The sequence below is a fragment of the Bombina bombina genome, chromosome 1, assembly GCF_027579735.1.
Source record: "Bombina bombina isolate aBomBom1 chromosome 1, aBomBom1.pri, whole genome shotgun sequence".
Taxonomy (NCBI): Eukaryota; Metazoa; Chordata; class Amphibia; order Anura; family Bombinatoridae; genus Bombina; species Bombina bombina.
In genome coordinates, this window is record NC_069499.1 from 1509748602 (window position 1) to 1509764792 (window position 16191).

Below are 16191 nucleotides of genomic sequence, written 5' to 3' on the forward strand. Positions count from 1 at the left end.
GAGAGAGCACAAAAGAGAGGGGGGAAAGAGAGGGGAGAGAGAGCGTGCAAAAGAGGGGGAGAGAGAGCATGCAAAAGAGAGGGGGAGAGAGAGAGAGCAAAAGTGAGGGGGAGAGAGAGCATAAGAGAGGGGGGAGAGAGAGCAAAAGAGAGAGGGAGAGAGCAAAAGAGAGGGAGAGAAAGAGCAAAAGAGGGGGATAGAGAGAGCAAAAGAGGGGGATAGAGAGAGCAAAAGAGAGGGGGGAGAGGGAGCAAAAGAGGGGGGATAGAGACAGTAAAAGACAGGGAGAGAGACAGCAAAAGAGAGGGGGAGAGAAAAAAAGAAAGGGGGGAGAGAGAGCAAAAGAGAGGGAGAGAGAGAGCAAAAGAGAGGGGGGGGAGAGAGAGCGCAAAAGAGAGGGAGAAAAAGAGAGCAAAAGAGAGGGGGGAGAGAGCGAGAGCAAAAGAGAGGGGGATAGAGCATAAGAGAGGGGGAGAGAGAGCGCAAAAGAGAGGGAGGAAAAGAGAGGGGGGAGAGAGAGCAAAAGAGAGGGGGAGAGAGAGAGAGAGCGCAAAATAGAGAGGGGGAGATAGAGAGCAGAAGAGGGGGAGAGAGAGAGCAAAAGAGAGGGGGAGACAGAGAGAGAGCAAGGGGTGGAACCGCTGTACTGCAAAAAATGGCCCGTGTACACGGGTTTTAGGACTAGTGGGTAATAAAGGGATTATCTATATTTTTAAACAATAATAATTCTGGTGCAGACTGTCCCTTTAAACATTTTTGAGGAAGTTGAGCACATAGTAATATAAGGGAATTTGTTTTCAATTAAAATGCTCTAACAAAACAGAATATTTTATTTTACCACTAGAATATCTATTCTAATTAATATTGTTATTGTTCTTTATTTGGTTGCTTCTTGACCTGCATTTATGATGATAGTGGGAAGCTAAAATAACTGTATTACTGAACAGTAACCCAATCCCATTACATCTAGAATTATATGAAGCACAATGTGTAACTGGCCCCTACCCCAGCAAAACCTTAGTGGCAAAATACATAATTAAAGGGACATCATACTTTTTTATATCTTTGATTTATCTAAAATAGAGTATTTAAAAGGTATCCTAGCTTTTTTAGTTAATGGGATACTAAACCCAATTTTTGACATTTTAAGCAATATTCTCATTTACTCCTTTTATTAATGTTTCTTTGTTCTCTTGAATTCTTTATTTGAAAAAGCAGGAATCTAAGCTAAGGAGCCGGACCATTTTTGGTTCAGCACCAGGATAGCGCTTGCTGGACATTTTGCCACCAATCAGCAAGCGCAATCTAATCAGCAAGAACAAAGAAACATTGATAAAAGGAGTAAATTAGAATTATGCTTAAAATTGCATGCTCTATCTGACTCATGAAAAAAAAAAAAAAGTGTGTTTAGTATCCCTTTAATAAAAAAATTTTTGTCTGGATTCTGAAGGTGCGTCCCTTCCAGTCAATTTAACTAGAGGAGTGGTCCTTTTTGGCCAATGAGCAATTGATACAGTTGTTTCAATGTCAGCTTAAATAGCGTTTACTTTACCCTTTACTCATACAAAAATAATTTTAATGTACATAATTGCTGCTCTTTAATGTGCACGACAGAAAATGCTTGTTTACAATGTCCCTTTAATAATTATTTTTCCAATTCTTGATAAAAAAAATTACTAACACTTTGCATAGTTATTTGAGGTACTGATTTACACTGGAAAAGTCTGTAGTTTTCTTTTATAAATAAGTGCAAAACAGTTGACATCTGCTTCTCTCTTTGATATCAGATCTTTATTAAATGAGCCACTAGGTCGCATCAGGAGGAGAGTCGTTTATTCTCTGTAAGAGACAGGAAAGAACCAAGTTTAAATTAGTATAAAACAAAAATAGGAAAACCATCTTTTGATCAGTTTTAAGAATACAAAGGCAGATTTTTTGCGGTTTTGATTTAAATCACAATTTAAATTACTAATCAGTAAGACTAGATTTAAATCATGGTTTCCCACATAAAAACGCATTCTTGCTCGTTCTTATAATGTTAATATTTACAACCAGATTAAGGTTTAATTTTTAGAATAACTTTTCAGATTAGTTTTACAATTATATCAGAAAACTTTCATTCATATTTGGCCAACTTTTCTACTGTACTTTATTGGAAAGAGAAAAAGAATTATTACATTAAAGTGTAAGTAAAGTTAAACTGACAGTTCGCTACCAATGCAAATAACATCAAAAATAAAGTATAGTTTCATTCATCGTTTTTTTTTAAATACCTTTTTTAATGCAGTAATTTAGTTATTTATTATCCCGTCTAATAACCTCCTTCCTCCACCCGCATACAAATTTTTTTTCGGTTAGTAGTGACGTTCTCATCCGTATCTAACGGATTGGGTCCCCCACTGGCGTCTACATAGGAATTGATGACTCCCACTTCCTGTATTGCGCATGCGTTAGAGATTAATCTCTAGTACTCTGGATCTGCGCGTTCACAACTCCCGCATGCGCACTTTGAACAATCGATCGGCATCGGACCAAAACATTCTTCTTTCTGCAATCCCTTTTTCAAAGTAAGTTTAGATATAATAAAATGCAATTGATATATATATACACACTCTTAAAAAATATTTACATACTTTGATATACTGTATCGGAGTGTAGATGGCAGAATTGCGCATGCGCATAGTTCCAAACATCGAGAACGCGCACTCAGGAGGAGCGCATAAATCATTTAGAGAGACAAAGCAGGAAGAATGCAAGGGGGAGGAGGAAGCGGAGAAAATAGGGTATGAATAAATATAAGATTTACTTGAAAGCAATGGTGTTATTCAAAAAACAAAGTTAGCGACTAGGATGTTGGTCAGATTATATGTTATAAGATGCATTGCACTTAGAAAAACTTTACTTTCACTTTAATAACAATTTAAATAGTTATTATTTAACTAAAACAATAACATAGGTTTCACATTACTGCTTGCCCCTCCCTTCTCACACGTATCTCCTTGTGCAGATCTACTCTACTCCAAACAATTTTCTATTTATTGACCTTCTTGAAGCTTAGCACTTAAAGGCACATGAAACAAGTTGAGATGGTAATAGAAAAAGATCAATTGTATATGAAAAAAAAACCTCTGCAATATGCCTTCATTATTTATTTTATCCCCTTTTCCTGTAATTCCATTCTGAAATTGTGAGCTTTTCAGTTCCTGTGAGAAATGGAATTGCAGAACAGTGTTATATTCCAACTCTAGTGTCCCTAATTGGCCACAGCAGAGAATGTTACAACATGGCAGCTCCCATTGTGTTATAGACACTAAAACTTTGAACTTATTTTGTCAATATTTAAACAGCTAGTGAAACTTTAAAAAATACATCTAAGTGTTATTCTCAGACTTACCAGAGCGCAATATTTGTGCTCCACTCAGTAATTACAAGTCAGTGCACTTCCATAGGCTCCAATGGGAGCCTCGTTCTCATGCCGTCAGACATGGCAAACCATATAGCGCAGTGCAGGGGGCAAATCGCGCAGCGTTGGGAAGCAAAATAACCCTTTATTTTTATTTTTTTAAAACTGCACAAAGCAGTTATAAAGCTGGTCAGATTTTTATTTTATATTACTCTACAGGCCTGGGGCAACTTTTTTTCATTAACCAAAAGTCTGATCTCTGGTTAAGGATTGCTAGAGTAAAGTAAAATTGAGCTAACGGTAGCATTAACCAGACACTTGTAATGGCTAGTTATTTAACTTTTTGACTGTCAAAGGGACAAATTTGCCTCGTTACCAGCAAACTTTAAGATAGCGCCTCACTTGTAATCTAGCCCTTAGTGTTTAATGTCCCTTTAAGATGTAGTAGGTTGATTCTGTTTATATAGATTTGCAGAGGAACAATGGTATGAAGGTCTTTTTCTCAACTCTGTATGTTTATTTTATAATATTTTTGCGGTCAAGTAGAGGGATGTTATGTTATATCAAATTCACAGTTTTGAGTACTGCAAAACCAAGAAGCTGTGATAAAATCTTTTAGATAGAAAAAATGGCCAAATTAGGGCTAGATTACAAGTGGAGTGCTAATTTATTACGCGTCCGTAAACAGGTGAATTCGCTTATTTACGGGCATGCAATAAATAACCAAAAAAACATAATTTATGTAAGAATTTACCTGATAAATTCATTTCTTTCATATTGGCAAGAGTCCATGAGCTAGTGACGTATGGGATATGCAGTCCTACCAGGAGGGGCAAAGTTTCTCAAACCTCAAAATGCCTGCAAATACACCCCTCACCACACCCACAATTCAGTTTAACGAATAGCCAAGAAGTGGGGTGATAAAGAAAAGAGCAAAAAGCATAAACAAAGGAATTGGAATAATTGTGCTTTATACAAAAAAATCATAACCACCATAAAAAGGGTGGGCCTCATGGACTCTTGCCATTATGAAAGAAATGAATTTATCAGGTAAATTCTTACATAAATTATGTTTTATTTCATGTAATTGGCAAGACTCCATGAGCTAGTGACGTATGGGATAGCAATACCCAAGATGTGGAACTCCACGCAAAGGTCACTAGAGAGGGAGGGATAAAGAATAAAGACAGCCAATTTCCGCTGAAAAAATTAATCCACAACCCAAATCATAAATTTTAATCTTATAATGGAAAAGAAAAAAACTGAAATTATAAGGAGAAGAATCAAACTGAAACAGCTGCCTGAAGAACTTTTCTACCAAAAATTGCTTCTGAAGAAGAAAAAATATCAAAATGGTAGAATTTAGTAAATGTATGCAAAGAAGACCAAGTTGCTGCTTTGCAAATCTGATCAACTGAAGCTTCATTCTTAAAAGCCCAGGAAGTGGAAACTGACCTAGTAGAATAAGCTGTAATCCTCTGAGGCGGGGATTTACCCGACTCCAAATAAGCGTGATGAATCCAAAGCTTTAACCAAGATGCCAAAGAAATGGCAGAAGCCTTCTGACTTTTCCTAGAATCAGAAAAGATAACAAATAGACTAGAAGTCTTCCAGAAAACTTTAGTAGCTTCAACATAATACTTCAAGGCTCTCACCACATTCAAAGAATGTAAAGATCTTTCCAAAGAATTCTTAGGATGGGGACACAAAGAAGGGACAACAATTTCCCTACTAATGTTGTTGGAATTCACAACTTTAGGTAAGAATTTAAATGAAGTCCGCAAGACTGCCTTATCCTGATGAAAAATCAGAAAAGGAGACTCACAAGAAAGAGCAGATAATTCAGAAACTCTTCTAGCAGAAGAGATGTCCAAAAGAAACAACACTTTCCAAGAAAGCAATTTAATGTCCAAAGAATGCATAGGCTCAAACGGAGGAGCCTGTAAAGCCTTCAAAACCAAATTAAGACTCCAAGGAGGAGAGATTGATTTAATGACAGGCTTGATACGAACCAAAGCCTGTACAAACCAATGAATATCAGGGAGTTTAGCAATTTTTCTATAGAATAAAACAGAAAGAGCAGAGATTTGTCCTTTCAAGGAACTTGCAGACAAACCCTTATCCAAACCATCCTGAAGAAACTGTAAAATTCTAGGAATTCTAAAAGAATGCCAAGAGAATTTATGAGAAGAACACCATGAAATGTAAGTCTTCCAAACTTGATAATAAATCTTTCTAGAAACAGATTTACGAGCCTGCAACATAGTACTAATCACTGAGTCAGAGAAACCTCTATGACTAAGCACTAAGCGTTCAATTTCCATACCTTCAAATTTAATGATTTGAGATCCTGATGGAAAAATGGACCTTGAGATAGAAGGTCTGACCTTAGTGGAAGTGGCCATGGTTGGCAACTGGACATCCGGACAAGATCCGCATACCAAAACCTGTGAGCCCATGCTGGAGCCACCAGCAGCACAAACGATTGCTCCATGATGATCTTGGAAATCACTCTTGGAAGAAGAACTAGAGGCGGAAAAATATAGGCAGGTTGATAACTCCAGGGAAGTTTCAATGCATCCACTGATTCCGCCTGAGGATCCCTGGACCTGGACAGGTACCTGGGAAGTTTCTTGTTTAGATGAGATGCCATCAGATCTATTTCTGGAAGCCCCCACATCTGAACAATTTGAAAAAACACATCTGGGTGAAGAGACCACTCTCCCGGATGTAAAGTTTGACGACTGAGATAATCCGATCCCAATTGTCTATACCTGGGATATGGACCGCAGAAATTAGACAGGAGCTGGATTCTGCCCAAACTAGTATCCGGGATACTTCTTTCATAGCCTGAGGACTGTGAGTCCCACCCTGATGATTGACATACGCCACAGTTGTGACATTATCTGTCTGAAAACAAATAAATGGCTCTCTCTTCAATAGAGGCCAAAACTGAAGAGCTCTGAGAATCGTACAGAGTTCCAGAATATTGATTGGTAATCTCGCCTCTTGAGATTTCCAAACCCCTTGTGCTGTCAGAGATCCCCAGACAGCTCCCCAACCTAAAAGACTTGCATCATTTGTGATCACAGTCCAGGTTGGACAAACAAAAGAGGCCCCTTGAACTATACGATGGTGATCTAACCACCAAGTCAGAGATAGTCGAACATTGGGATTTAAGGATATTAATTGTGATATCCTTGTATAATCCCTGCACCATTGGTTCAGCATACAAAGCGTCCGATGCTGCAGTCATGAGACCTAAAACCTCCATGCACATAGCTACTGAAGGGAATGACTGAGACTGAAGGTTCCAACAGGCTGCAACCAATTTCAGACGTCTCTTGTCTGTTAGAGACAAAGTCATGGATACTGAATCTATTTGGAAACCTAAAAAGGTTACCCTTGTCTGAGGAATCAAAGAACTTTTTAGTAAATTGATCATCCAACCATGTCTTTGAAGAAACAACACTAGTTGATTTGTGTGAGATCCTGTAGAACGTAAAGACTGAGCAAGTACCAAGATATCGTCCAAATAAGGAAACACTGCAATACCAGACTCTCTGATTACAGAGAGTAGGGCACCAAGAACCTTTGAAAAGATCCTTGGAGCTGTCGCTAGGCCAAAAGGAAGAGCAACAAATTGGTAATGCTTGTCTAGAAAAGAGAATCTCAGGAACTGATAGTGATCTGGATGAATCGGAATATGAAGATATGCATCCTGTAAGTCTATTGTGGACATATAATGCCCTTGCTGAACAAATGGCAGAATAGTCCTTATAGTCACCATTTTGAATGTTGGTACTCTTACATAACGATTTAAGACTTTTAGATCCAGAACTGGTCTGAATGAATTTTCTTTCTTTAGGACAATGAACAGATTTTAATAAAACCCCAGACCCTGTTCCTGAAAAGGAACTGGCACGATTACCCCAGATAACTCCAGGTCTGAAACACACTTCAGGAAAGCCTGTGCTTTCTCTGGGTTCACTGGAATGCGTGAGAGAAAGAAACTTCTCACAGGCGGTCTTACTCTGAAATTTATTCTGTACCCCTGAGAGACAATGTTCTGAATCCAATGATTTTGTACTGAATTTATCCAAACGTCCTTGAAAATTTTTAATCTGCCCCCTACCAGCTCAGCTGGAATGAGGGCCGCACCTTCATGCAGACTTGGGGGCTGGTTTAGATCTCTGAAATGGCTTGGATTTATTCCAGATTGAGGAAGGCTTCCAATTGGAGACAGATTCCTTAGGGGAAGGACTAGGTTTCTGTTCCTTATTTTGTCGAAAGGAACGAAAATGGTTAGAAGCTTTAAATTTACCTTTAGATTTTTTATCCTGAGGCAAAAAAGCTCCCTTCCCCCCAGTGACAGTTGAAATGATAGAATCCAACTGAGAACCAAATAATTTATTACCTTGGAAAGAAAGAGATAGCAATGTCGATTTAAAAGTCATATCAGAATTCCAAGATTTAAGCCATAAAGCTCTTCTAGCTAAAATAGCTAAAGACATATATCTAACATCAATTCTGATGATATCAAAAATGGCATCACAAATGAAATTATTAGCATGTTGAATTAATTTAACAATGCTATACACATTATGATCTGATACTTTTTGAGCTAAAGTTTCCAACCAAAAAGTTGAGACAGCTGCAACATCAGCCAAATAAATAGCAGGCCTAAGAAGATGGCCTGAACATGAATAAGCTTCCCTTAGATAGGATTCAAGTTTCCTATCTAAAGGAACTTTAAAGGAAGTACTATCTTCTGTAGGAATAGTAGTACGTTTAGCAAGATTAGAGATGGCCCCATCAACTTTGGGGATCTTTTCCCAAAACTCCAATCTATCAGTAGGCAAAGGATACAATTTTTTAAACCTTGAAGAAGGAGTAAAAGAAGTACCCAGTCTATTCCATTCCTTAGAAATCATATCTGAAATAGCATCAGGAACTGGAAAAACCTCTGGATTAACTACATGAGGTTTATAAACCGAATTTAAACGTTTACTAGTTTTAGTATCAAGAGGACTAGTCTCCTCCACATCTAATGCAATCAACACTTTTTTTAATAAAGAACGAATATACTCCATTTTAAATAAATAAGAGGATTTGTCAGTGTCAATATCTGAGGCAGGATCCTCTGAATCAGACAGATCCTCATCAGAGATAGATAAATCAGTATGTTGTCGGTCATTAGAAAATTCATCAACTCTATGAGAAGTTTTAAAAGACCTTTTACGTTTATTAGAAGGCGGAATGACAGACAAAGCCTTCTGAATGGAATCAGAAATAAATTCTCTTAAATTTACAGGAATATCCTGAGCATTAGACGTTGATGGACCAGCAACATGTAATGAACTACTACTAATGGAAACATTCTCTGCATGTAAAAGTTTATCATGACAACTATTACAAACCCCAGCTGGAGGAACAGTTACCACAAGTTTACAACAAATGCACTTAGTTTTGGTAGAACCGATATCAGGCAGCAGGATTCCAGTAGTAAATTCTGAGACAGGATCAAATTGAGACAACTTGCAGTATGTAAAAGAAAAAACAACATATAAAGCAAAATTGTCAATTTCCTTATATGACAGTTTCAGGAATGGAAATAAATGCAAACAGAATAGGCCTCTGACATAGAAAAAAAGACCAGAGGCAAAAGGAATGAGGTCTTAAATAATTTGTAGGCATTTTGAGGTTTGGGAAACTTTGCACCTCCTGGTAGGATTGTATATCCCATACATCACTAGCTCATGGACTCTTGCCAATTACATGAAAGAAAGTAGCATTTTTTTAAATAAAAAAAAAACTGTAAAGCAGTCATGAGGGCTTAACGTTGGTAGGTGCGGGATGTTACATAGCAGTCTATGGGAACTGTGTGTTCCCTGTAAATGTATATTCTTATATACATATATAGTTATGTGTTAATATGTTTTTATACACATATTAACGCATACATTTATATTTACAATCTGCTGCCCATTGCTGCTTACCCCCTTCGCTGCGCTAGTTCTCATACTGTGTCTGACAGCATGAGAATGAGGCACCAATTGGCGCATATGGAAGTGTGCAAGGTCACGTTCGCATTGCACCTAACTTGTAATACCAGTGCACATTTGCGTGCGCTGGTATTACTAAGTGGAACGCAAATATCGCTTACGCGGAAGCGATATTTTGCGCTCCACTTATAATCTGGCCCATAATCTTTTACAGATACCTCTAGGAGAGCATGACAATGTGAATAGATTAATAAAATTAATTTGCAAAAAAAAGGAAATGTAATTATTGCAAACGTAAATATACAGCCCCATGCTACATCATTAAAACTAATTCTTATTTTAGGTTGAATAACATTTTTTTTTTTTTTTTAATGTATCTTAAAGGGACATAATACTTAAGTGATGCAGTATAACTGTAAAAAGCTGACAGGAAAATATCACCTGAGAATCTCTATTTAACAAAGGAAGATATTTTACCTTACAATTTCCTCAGCTCATCAGCGTAAGTGCTGTGTACAAGTTATACGTCAGCTGCAGGTAAAAAATAATTAAGAAATGAACTGCAGCCAATCAGCATCAGCAGTGCTGAGGTCATGAATTCTTTTACTGTGATCTCATGAGATTTCACGTAACTCTTATAATATTTCATAGGCCGCGTTCGGCAAGCGCTCCAAACGAACTGGCACTCGCTTGGAGCGTTCTGTGAATACTTGCCAGTGAGACGCTTTGGTTTTCCCTCAGTGCTCTGATGACATAAGTCCCAGTGTTTCCAACGTGCTCAGACGCTTGTAAACATGGCATCCTCTATTTATATACACACGTGTTGCTCGTGGAGGCTGCCATATTTACAATAATGTAAAAAAATCATGTTGATTTGTGAAAGCATAATTAAATTTATTAAACTTATTTATATTTATTTATTTATATATATATTTATATATATATCTCAATAAGTGTTGTAAATTTAATAATACTTTTACAAGTAAGGGAGCTTATAATAAACGTTCGCATGCGAAGGGATCTGCTGCACAATAATGGAGTACTCCTATATAATTCACATGTGAGACGTTTTATTTACATGCAATATTTCTAATACTTAAAAGGTAACAGAAATATTGCATGCAAATATAAGCGTCTTACATATGAATTATATAGGAGTACTCCATTATTGTGCAGCTGATCCCTTTGTGCATGCAAACGTTTTTTCTAAGCTCCCTTACTTGTGACGACTCCTAGCATCACGTCTTCCCTGGAGCAGATGTGCCCAGCGCTGGCTCTGATAGTAAATATCCTTAAAATAATTAGGGAAATAACAATAGTGTGCATGAGGCCCACTCCCTTGCTTGTCCCAGGACAGACATACTGATTTGCTGCTTAAAGTCCTTTACAATGGGGTATGAATACTTAGGACATTTTGAGGTAAAATTTCTTTCTTTTTTACATTGAGATGTTCAGGTGATATTTTCTAGTCAGCTTTTTACAGCTATGCTGCATCATTTTCAAGTGTTTCAACATTTGGGTATCATGGCCCTTTACATAGATTTTTCCTAAAAACAAACAAACATTTTAATAAAAAAATCCAATTTAAATAAAAAAAATATGATTTAAATCAAAATAAAAATCGAATTCAAATATATATATTTATATATATATATATATATATATATATATGTACTATAATCTCGTTTGTAACACGTCCTTCGCCAGTTGCGCACGCATCCTTAAAGGAATGTTGGCTGCACGCTTTGCTGCATCCCGCCGGATTCCGAAAATGGCAGGGAGGTGATTCTTTTACCACCCTGCCATTTTCAGAATCCACTTGGATGCAGCGTAGGCAAACCAAGCCTTAAAAAACAAACAAAAAAAAACTGCAACCGCCCACAATAAATAACTAAAAAACACGTAACCGCCCGCAAGAAATAAAAAAATAACGAACCGCCAGCATGAAGGCGGCACAGAGGTGCGGATCTGGCTTTTCCGATACATGGATCCTCAGCGGCGGTCTTTAGCGGCGGTCCTCAGCGGTGGTCTTCAGTGGCGGCGGTCCTCAGCGGTGGGGAGGCTCCTCTTCATGCAATTGTCCGTCGCACACTGAAGATTGAATACAAGGTACCCCATATTTATTGGGGTGCCTTGCATTCCTATTGGCTGAAATTTTTAAATCAGCCAAATGGATGAGAGTTACTGAAATCTTATTGACTGATTTGAACAGCCTATAGGATTTCAGTAGCTCTAATCCTATTGGCTGATTTCAAAATTTCAGCCAATAGGAATGCAAGGTACCCCAAATTGATTATGATACCTTTCATTCAATTTTTAGTGTATGCCGTAAATCGGATGTAGAGGAGCCTCCTCGCTGCTGAGGATCGCCGTCGCTGAAGACCGCTGCTCTGGATCCATGCATCGGGGAAGACCGCTCTGCACCGCCTTCAGTCAGGATGAAGATAGGACTTCAGGAACGTTGAGTACCTATTTGGGGCTTAGTTTTAGGATTCTTTATTTTATTTTATTTTTAAGATTAGGGATTTAATGGGCTGTAAAAGAGCGGATTGCCCTTTAAATGGCAGTAAAAGAGCTGAATGCCCTTTTAAGGACAATGCCCCTAAAAATGCACCTTTAGGGGCAATGGGTAGTTTAGGTTTTTTTAGTGTTAGTTTTTTTTTATTTTGGGGGGGTTGGTTCGGTGGGGGGTTTTACTGTTAGGGGGTAATTGGTAATTTTTTAAAGTAAAAGAGCTGTTTAATTTAGGGCAATGCCCTACCAAATGCCTTTTTAAGGGCTATTGGTAGTTTAGTATTAGATTAGGGAGTGTTTTTATTTTGGGGGGATTTTTTATTTTTATAGGGGTATTAGTTTAGGTTTACATTTTTTATTTTGGATAGCTTTGTTTATTTTTCTATGTAATTTTACATTTTTTATTTTTAGTAAAATTAGCTTGGGGATTTGTATTTTTTTAAACATAGACTGCCCTCTGGGCAGGCTTATCACCTAGTGTATGTGTGTGTGTGTATATATATATATATATATATATATATATATATATATATATATAAAAACAGATTACATGTTCCAGTTATAAACCTCTTGATGCTTAAAGGGACAATATACTGTAAGGACAATATACTGTAAATTAAATTAAATTGTTTTGCCTAAATGTGTTTCCAATTACTTTTTTTACCAACTGAAGAGTATAAAATGTATGAGAATTTGCTTTTTAAAGTTTATTTGTGTAAATTAATTAGCTGATTTTGTGTTTTGAAGCCACAACCTAATAAAATGGGTTGAGCTTGTATAACCAGATCTCATTACTTTATCACATTGTGTTCATATAAATGCTTTTTTTTATCTCATATCTGTCCGTAAACCAAAGACCTATACTTGGAGAGAACAATGGAAAATTAACATTTTATTACTTTATTTCTTCTATACCACACTAGGAGTGTACTTTCTTCTGCTGGCTGTGTTTACACAACTTATCTATAAGGCCAGAAACTTTCAGTATAGGTGGGGATACCACAGGCTAAATCAACTATTTCAAATGCCAATATAAGGGTAAAGAAAATACTTGTAAACAATTAAATACACTCCAGCAGGTAAAGTGGATCATTGGGTACAAATTAAAAGGGCAGAAAAAATTTGAGTAAAATGTCCCTTTAAGGATAGCAATGAGTTGCTACCCTCTCTGACATTTAATGACTTAAACCCTATGATCTAGATTCTGCCAGTATGTAGACCTTGCATTTTGCCTGTATCAGTTAACAACATTACCTATATATTTGAAAGTAATGTATGTGGGGTATTTTAGGAATGCAACATTATACATAATTATACACTCACTGTTTTAAATGTTGAGATGTCATGTTGACCTCTTTGAGTTTAACCAGAATGTCATATTTTACTGGAGGTGCCTAGTTTAATATTAGCTGGTACTTTCGTATAAGTATAGGCATTATTTATGTAAGTAACAAAACTAATCTATTATTTTTTGCGCAATTTTGTAAGATTGCAAGATGGTAAGGTGCTTCTATCTGAACATCTGCAGTGGTATTAGTAGATTTTCTTAAAACTGAAATGAAATGCTTTATAAATACTTAAAGGGAGATAACAGCGGCATTGGAAATGCACTACATGACAACATTTTATGTATGTATATATATATATATATATATATATATATATATATATATATATATATATTGTATTTTTATTTTATTTATTTATTTATTTATTTATTATTATTTTAAAATATATATATATATATATATATATATATCTTTCTCCAACATTGGTGTGTCCGGTCCACGGCGTCATCCATTACTTGTGGGATATTCTCCTCCCCCACAGGGAAAGGCAAGGAGAGCACACAGCAAGAGCTGTCCATATAGTCCCTCCCAGGCTCCGCACCCCCAGTCATTCTCCTTGCCGCTCTGAACAAGTAGCATCTCCTAGGGGATGGTGAGGAGTTTGTGGTGTTTAGTTGTAGTTTTTTATTCTTCTATCAAGAGTTTGTTATTTTAAAATAGTGCTGGTATGTACTATTTACTCTGAAACAGAAAGAGATGAAGAGTTCTGTTTGAAAGAGGAGTATGATTTTAGCAGCAGTAACTAAAATCAATTGCTGTTCCCACACAGGACTGTTGAGATGAGAGAACTTCAGTTGGGGGGAACAGTTTGCAGACTTTTCTGCTCAAGGTATGACTAGCCATTTTTCTAACAAGACTGTGTAATGCTGGAAGGCTGTCATTTTTCCCTCATGGGGATCGGTAAGCCATTTTCTTAGTCTCAAACAGAATAAAGGGCTTATTATGGGCTATAAACTGGTAGACACTTTTAGGGGCTAAATCGATTGCTTTATTTAAGTATTATATGCAGTTTGAAGTTGAATTTCACACTTTTATAACATTGGGGAACGTTTTTTAGCACCAGGCACTTGTTAAGACACCTTCCCAGTCAGGAAGGGCCTTTCTCTGTAGTAGGCAGAGCCTCATTTTCGCGCCATTACTGCGCAGTTACTTTTGAGTACAGTACATGCAGCTGCATGTGTGAGGGTCTGGAATCCACTAAAAACGTTCCTAGAAGGCTTTATTTGGTATCATATATCCCCCTGGGATTAGGGTTGCCAAGTGTCCGCCACAAAAATACCGAACACCCAAGAAAACAACTGCGGGGGGGGGGGGGGGAATTGGGCGGTGGAGTTTGAGGTGACATTATATATATATATATATTATATATGTGTGTATATATATATATATATATATATATATATATATATAATATATATATATATAAAATATGTATTATATATAATATATATATATAATATATATATATATATATATATAATATATATATATATATAATATATATATAATATATATATAATATATATAATATTATTATATATATATATATATATATATATATATATAAATATATAAAATATGTATTTTATATATATATATAATATATATATATATATATATATATATATATATATAATATTTATTATATATATATATAAAATATTTATTATATATATATAATTACTTATAGAATTTGTTGCATCAAGGTCACCAGAGCAAAGGCGCAAATGAAAATAAAGAATAAAGTTCTGTTCCCCAGTAGGTCCCTGCTGGCTGAGGGGTCCGCAACTCACCAGGTCTTACCTGGTCAGTGTCACACACAGTGAAGTGACAGATTGCTGTGTGCTGACTTAGTGAACGGCATGCAGACTCAGAAGCGCCACTCAGCAGCCAGCTAACAGCACAACCCGGTCTTCTCAATGACGTGATGTCACGTGCACGGCGTGATCACGTGACGTCCGTCCGACAGACTCTCAGTCACTGCAAGCTGCGCGGTTGTGCCCACCAGGAGTCCAGCTCTAGCTGAGCTAATAGCAGCCAACTAACAGGCTAGATTGGGTGCTGCTGGTTGGGAGTGGGACACAGCCTGGTAGGGGTAGTGGAACTCTGGGAGGGAACTTTTTAACGGATCATCACAAATAAAATAAAAAAAATTGAAAGTACAGACAGTGTGACTGTCTTAGAGAGACTTGTCCGTTTTTTTTGTATTTGTATTACCGGGCAGCAACTGAAAATACCGGACTGTCCGGTCAAATACCGGACAGCTGGCATCCCTACCTGGGATTGGTGAAGTCGCAGCAAAGGCTGTGGCTGGGACTGTAAGGGGGTTAAAATTGTAAACGGCTCCGGTTTCAACATTTTAAGGGTTAACAGCTTGAAAATTGGGGTGCAATACTTTGAATGCATTAAAACACTGTGGTGAAAATTTGGTAAAGATTGGATAATTCCTTCATAGTTTTTCACATATTCAGTAATAAAGTGTGCCCTGTTTAACATTTAAAGAGACAGTAACGGTTTTGTTTTAAAACGGTTTTTGTGCTTTATTAACCAGTTTAAGCCTGTTTAACATGTCTGTACCTTCAGATAGATCATGTTCTGTATGTATGGTAGCCAATGTGGTTCCCCCTTCAAATATGTGTGATAATTGTGCCATAGCGTCCAAACAAAGTAAGGACAGTACTGTCACAAATTGTAAAGTTGCCCAGGATGATTCCTCAGATGAAGGAAGTAGACATAGTTCTACATCATCTCCTTCTGTGTCTATACCAGTTATGCCCGCGCAGGCGACCCCTAGTACTTCTAGCGCGCCAATGCTTGTTACTATGCAGCGATTGACGGCAGTAATGGATAACTCCATAGCTAATATTTTATCCAAAATGCCAGCATTTCAGAGAAAGCGCGATTGCTCTGTTTTAAACAC

At 37.0% G+C, this 16191-nt stretch overlaps 1 protein-coding gene across 2 annotated transcripts in view; it reads right to left on the bottom strand.

The window, feature by feature from the left end:
• Window positions 1-1621: 1621 nt before the first annotated feature.
• PECAM1 (platelet and endothelial cell adhesion molecule 1) overlaps window positions 1622-16191 on the bottom strand; it is a 526904-nt gene continuing 512334 nt past the window's right edge. For both annotated transcript variants that reach the window (XM_053708076.1, XM_053708083.1), the window contains one exon: window positions 1622-1839. In XM_053708076.1, the coding sequence (XP_053564051.1) occupies window positions 1807-1839 (33 nt within the window). In that variant the 3' untranslated portion in view covers window positions 1622-1806. The remainder of the gene's footprint in view (window positions 1840-16191) is intronic.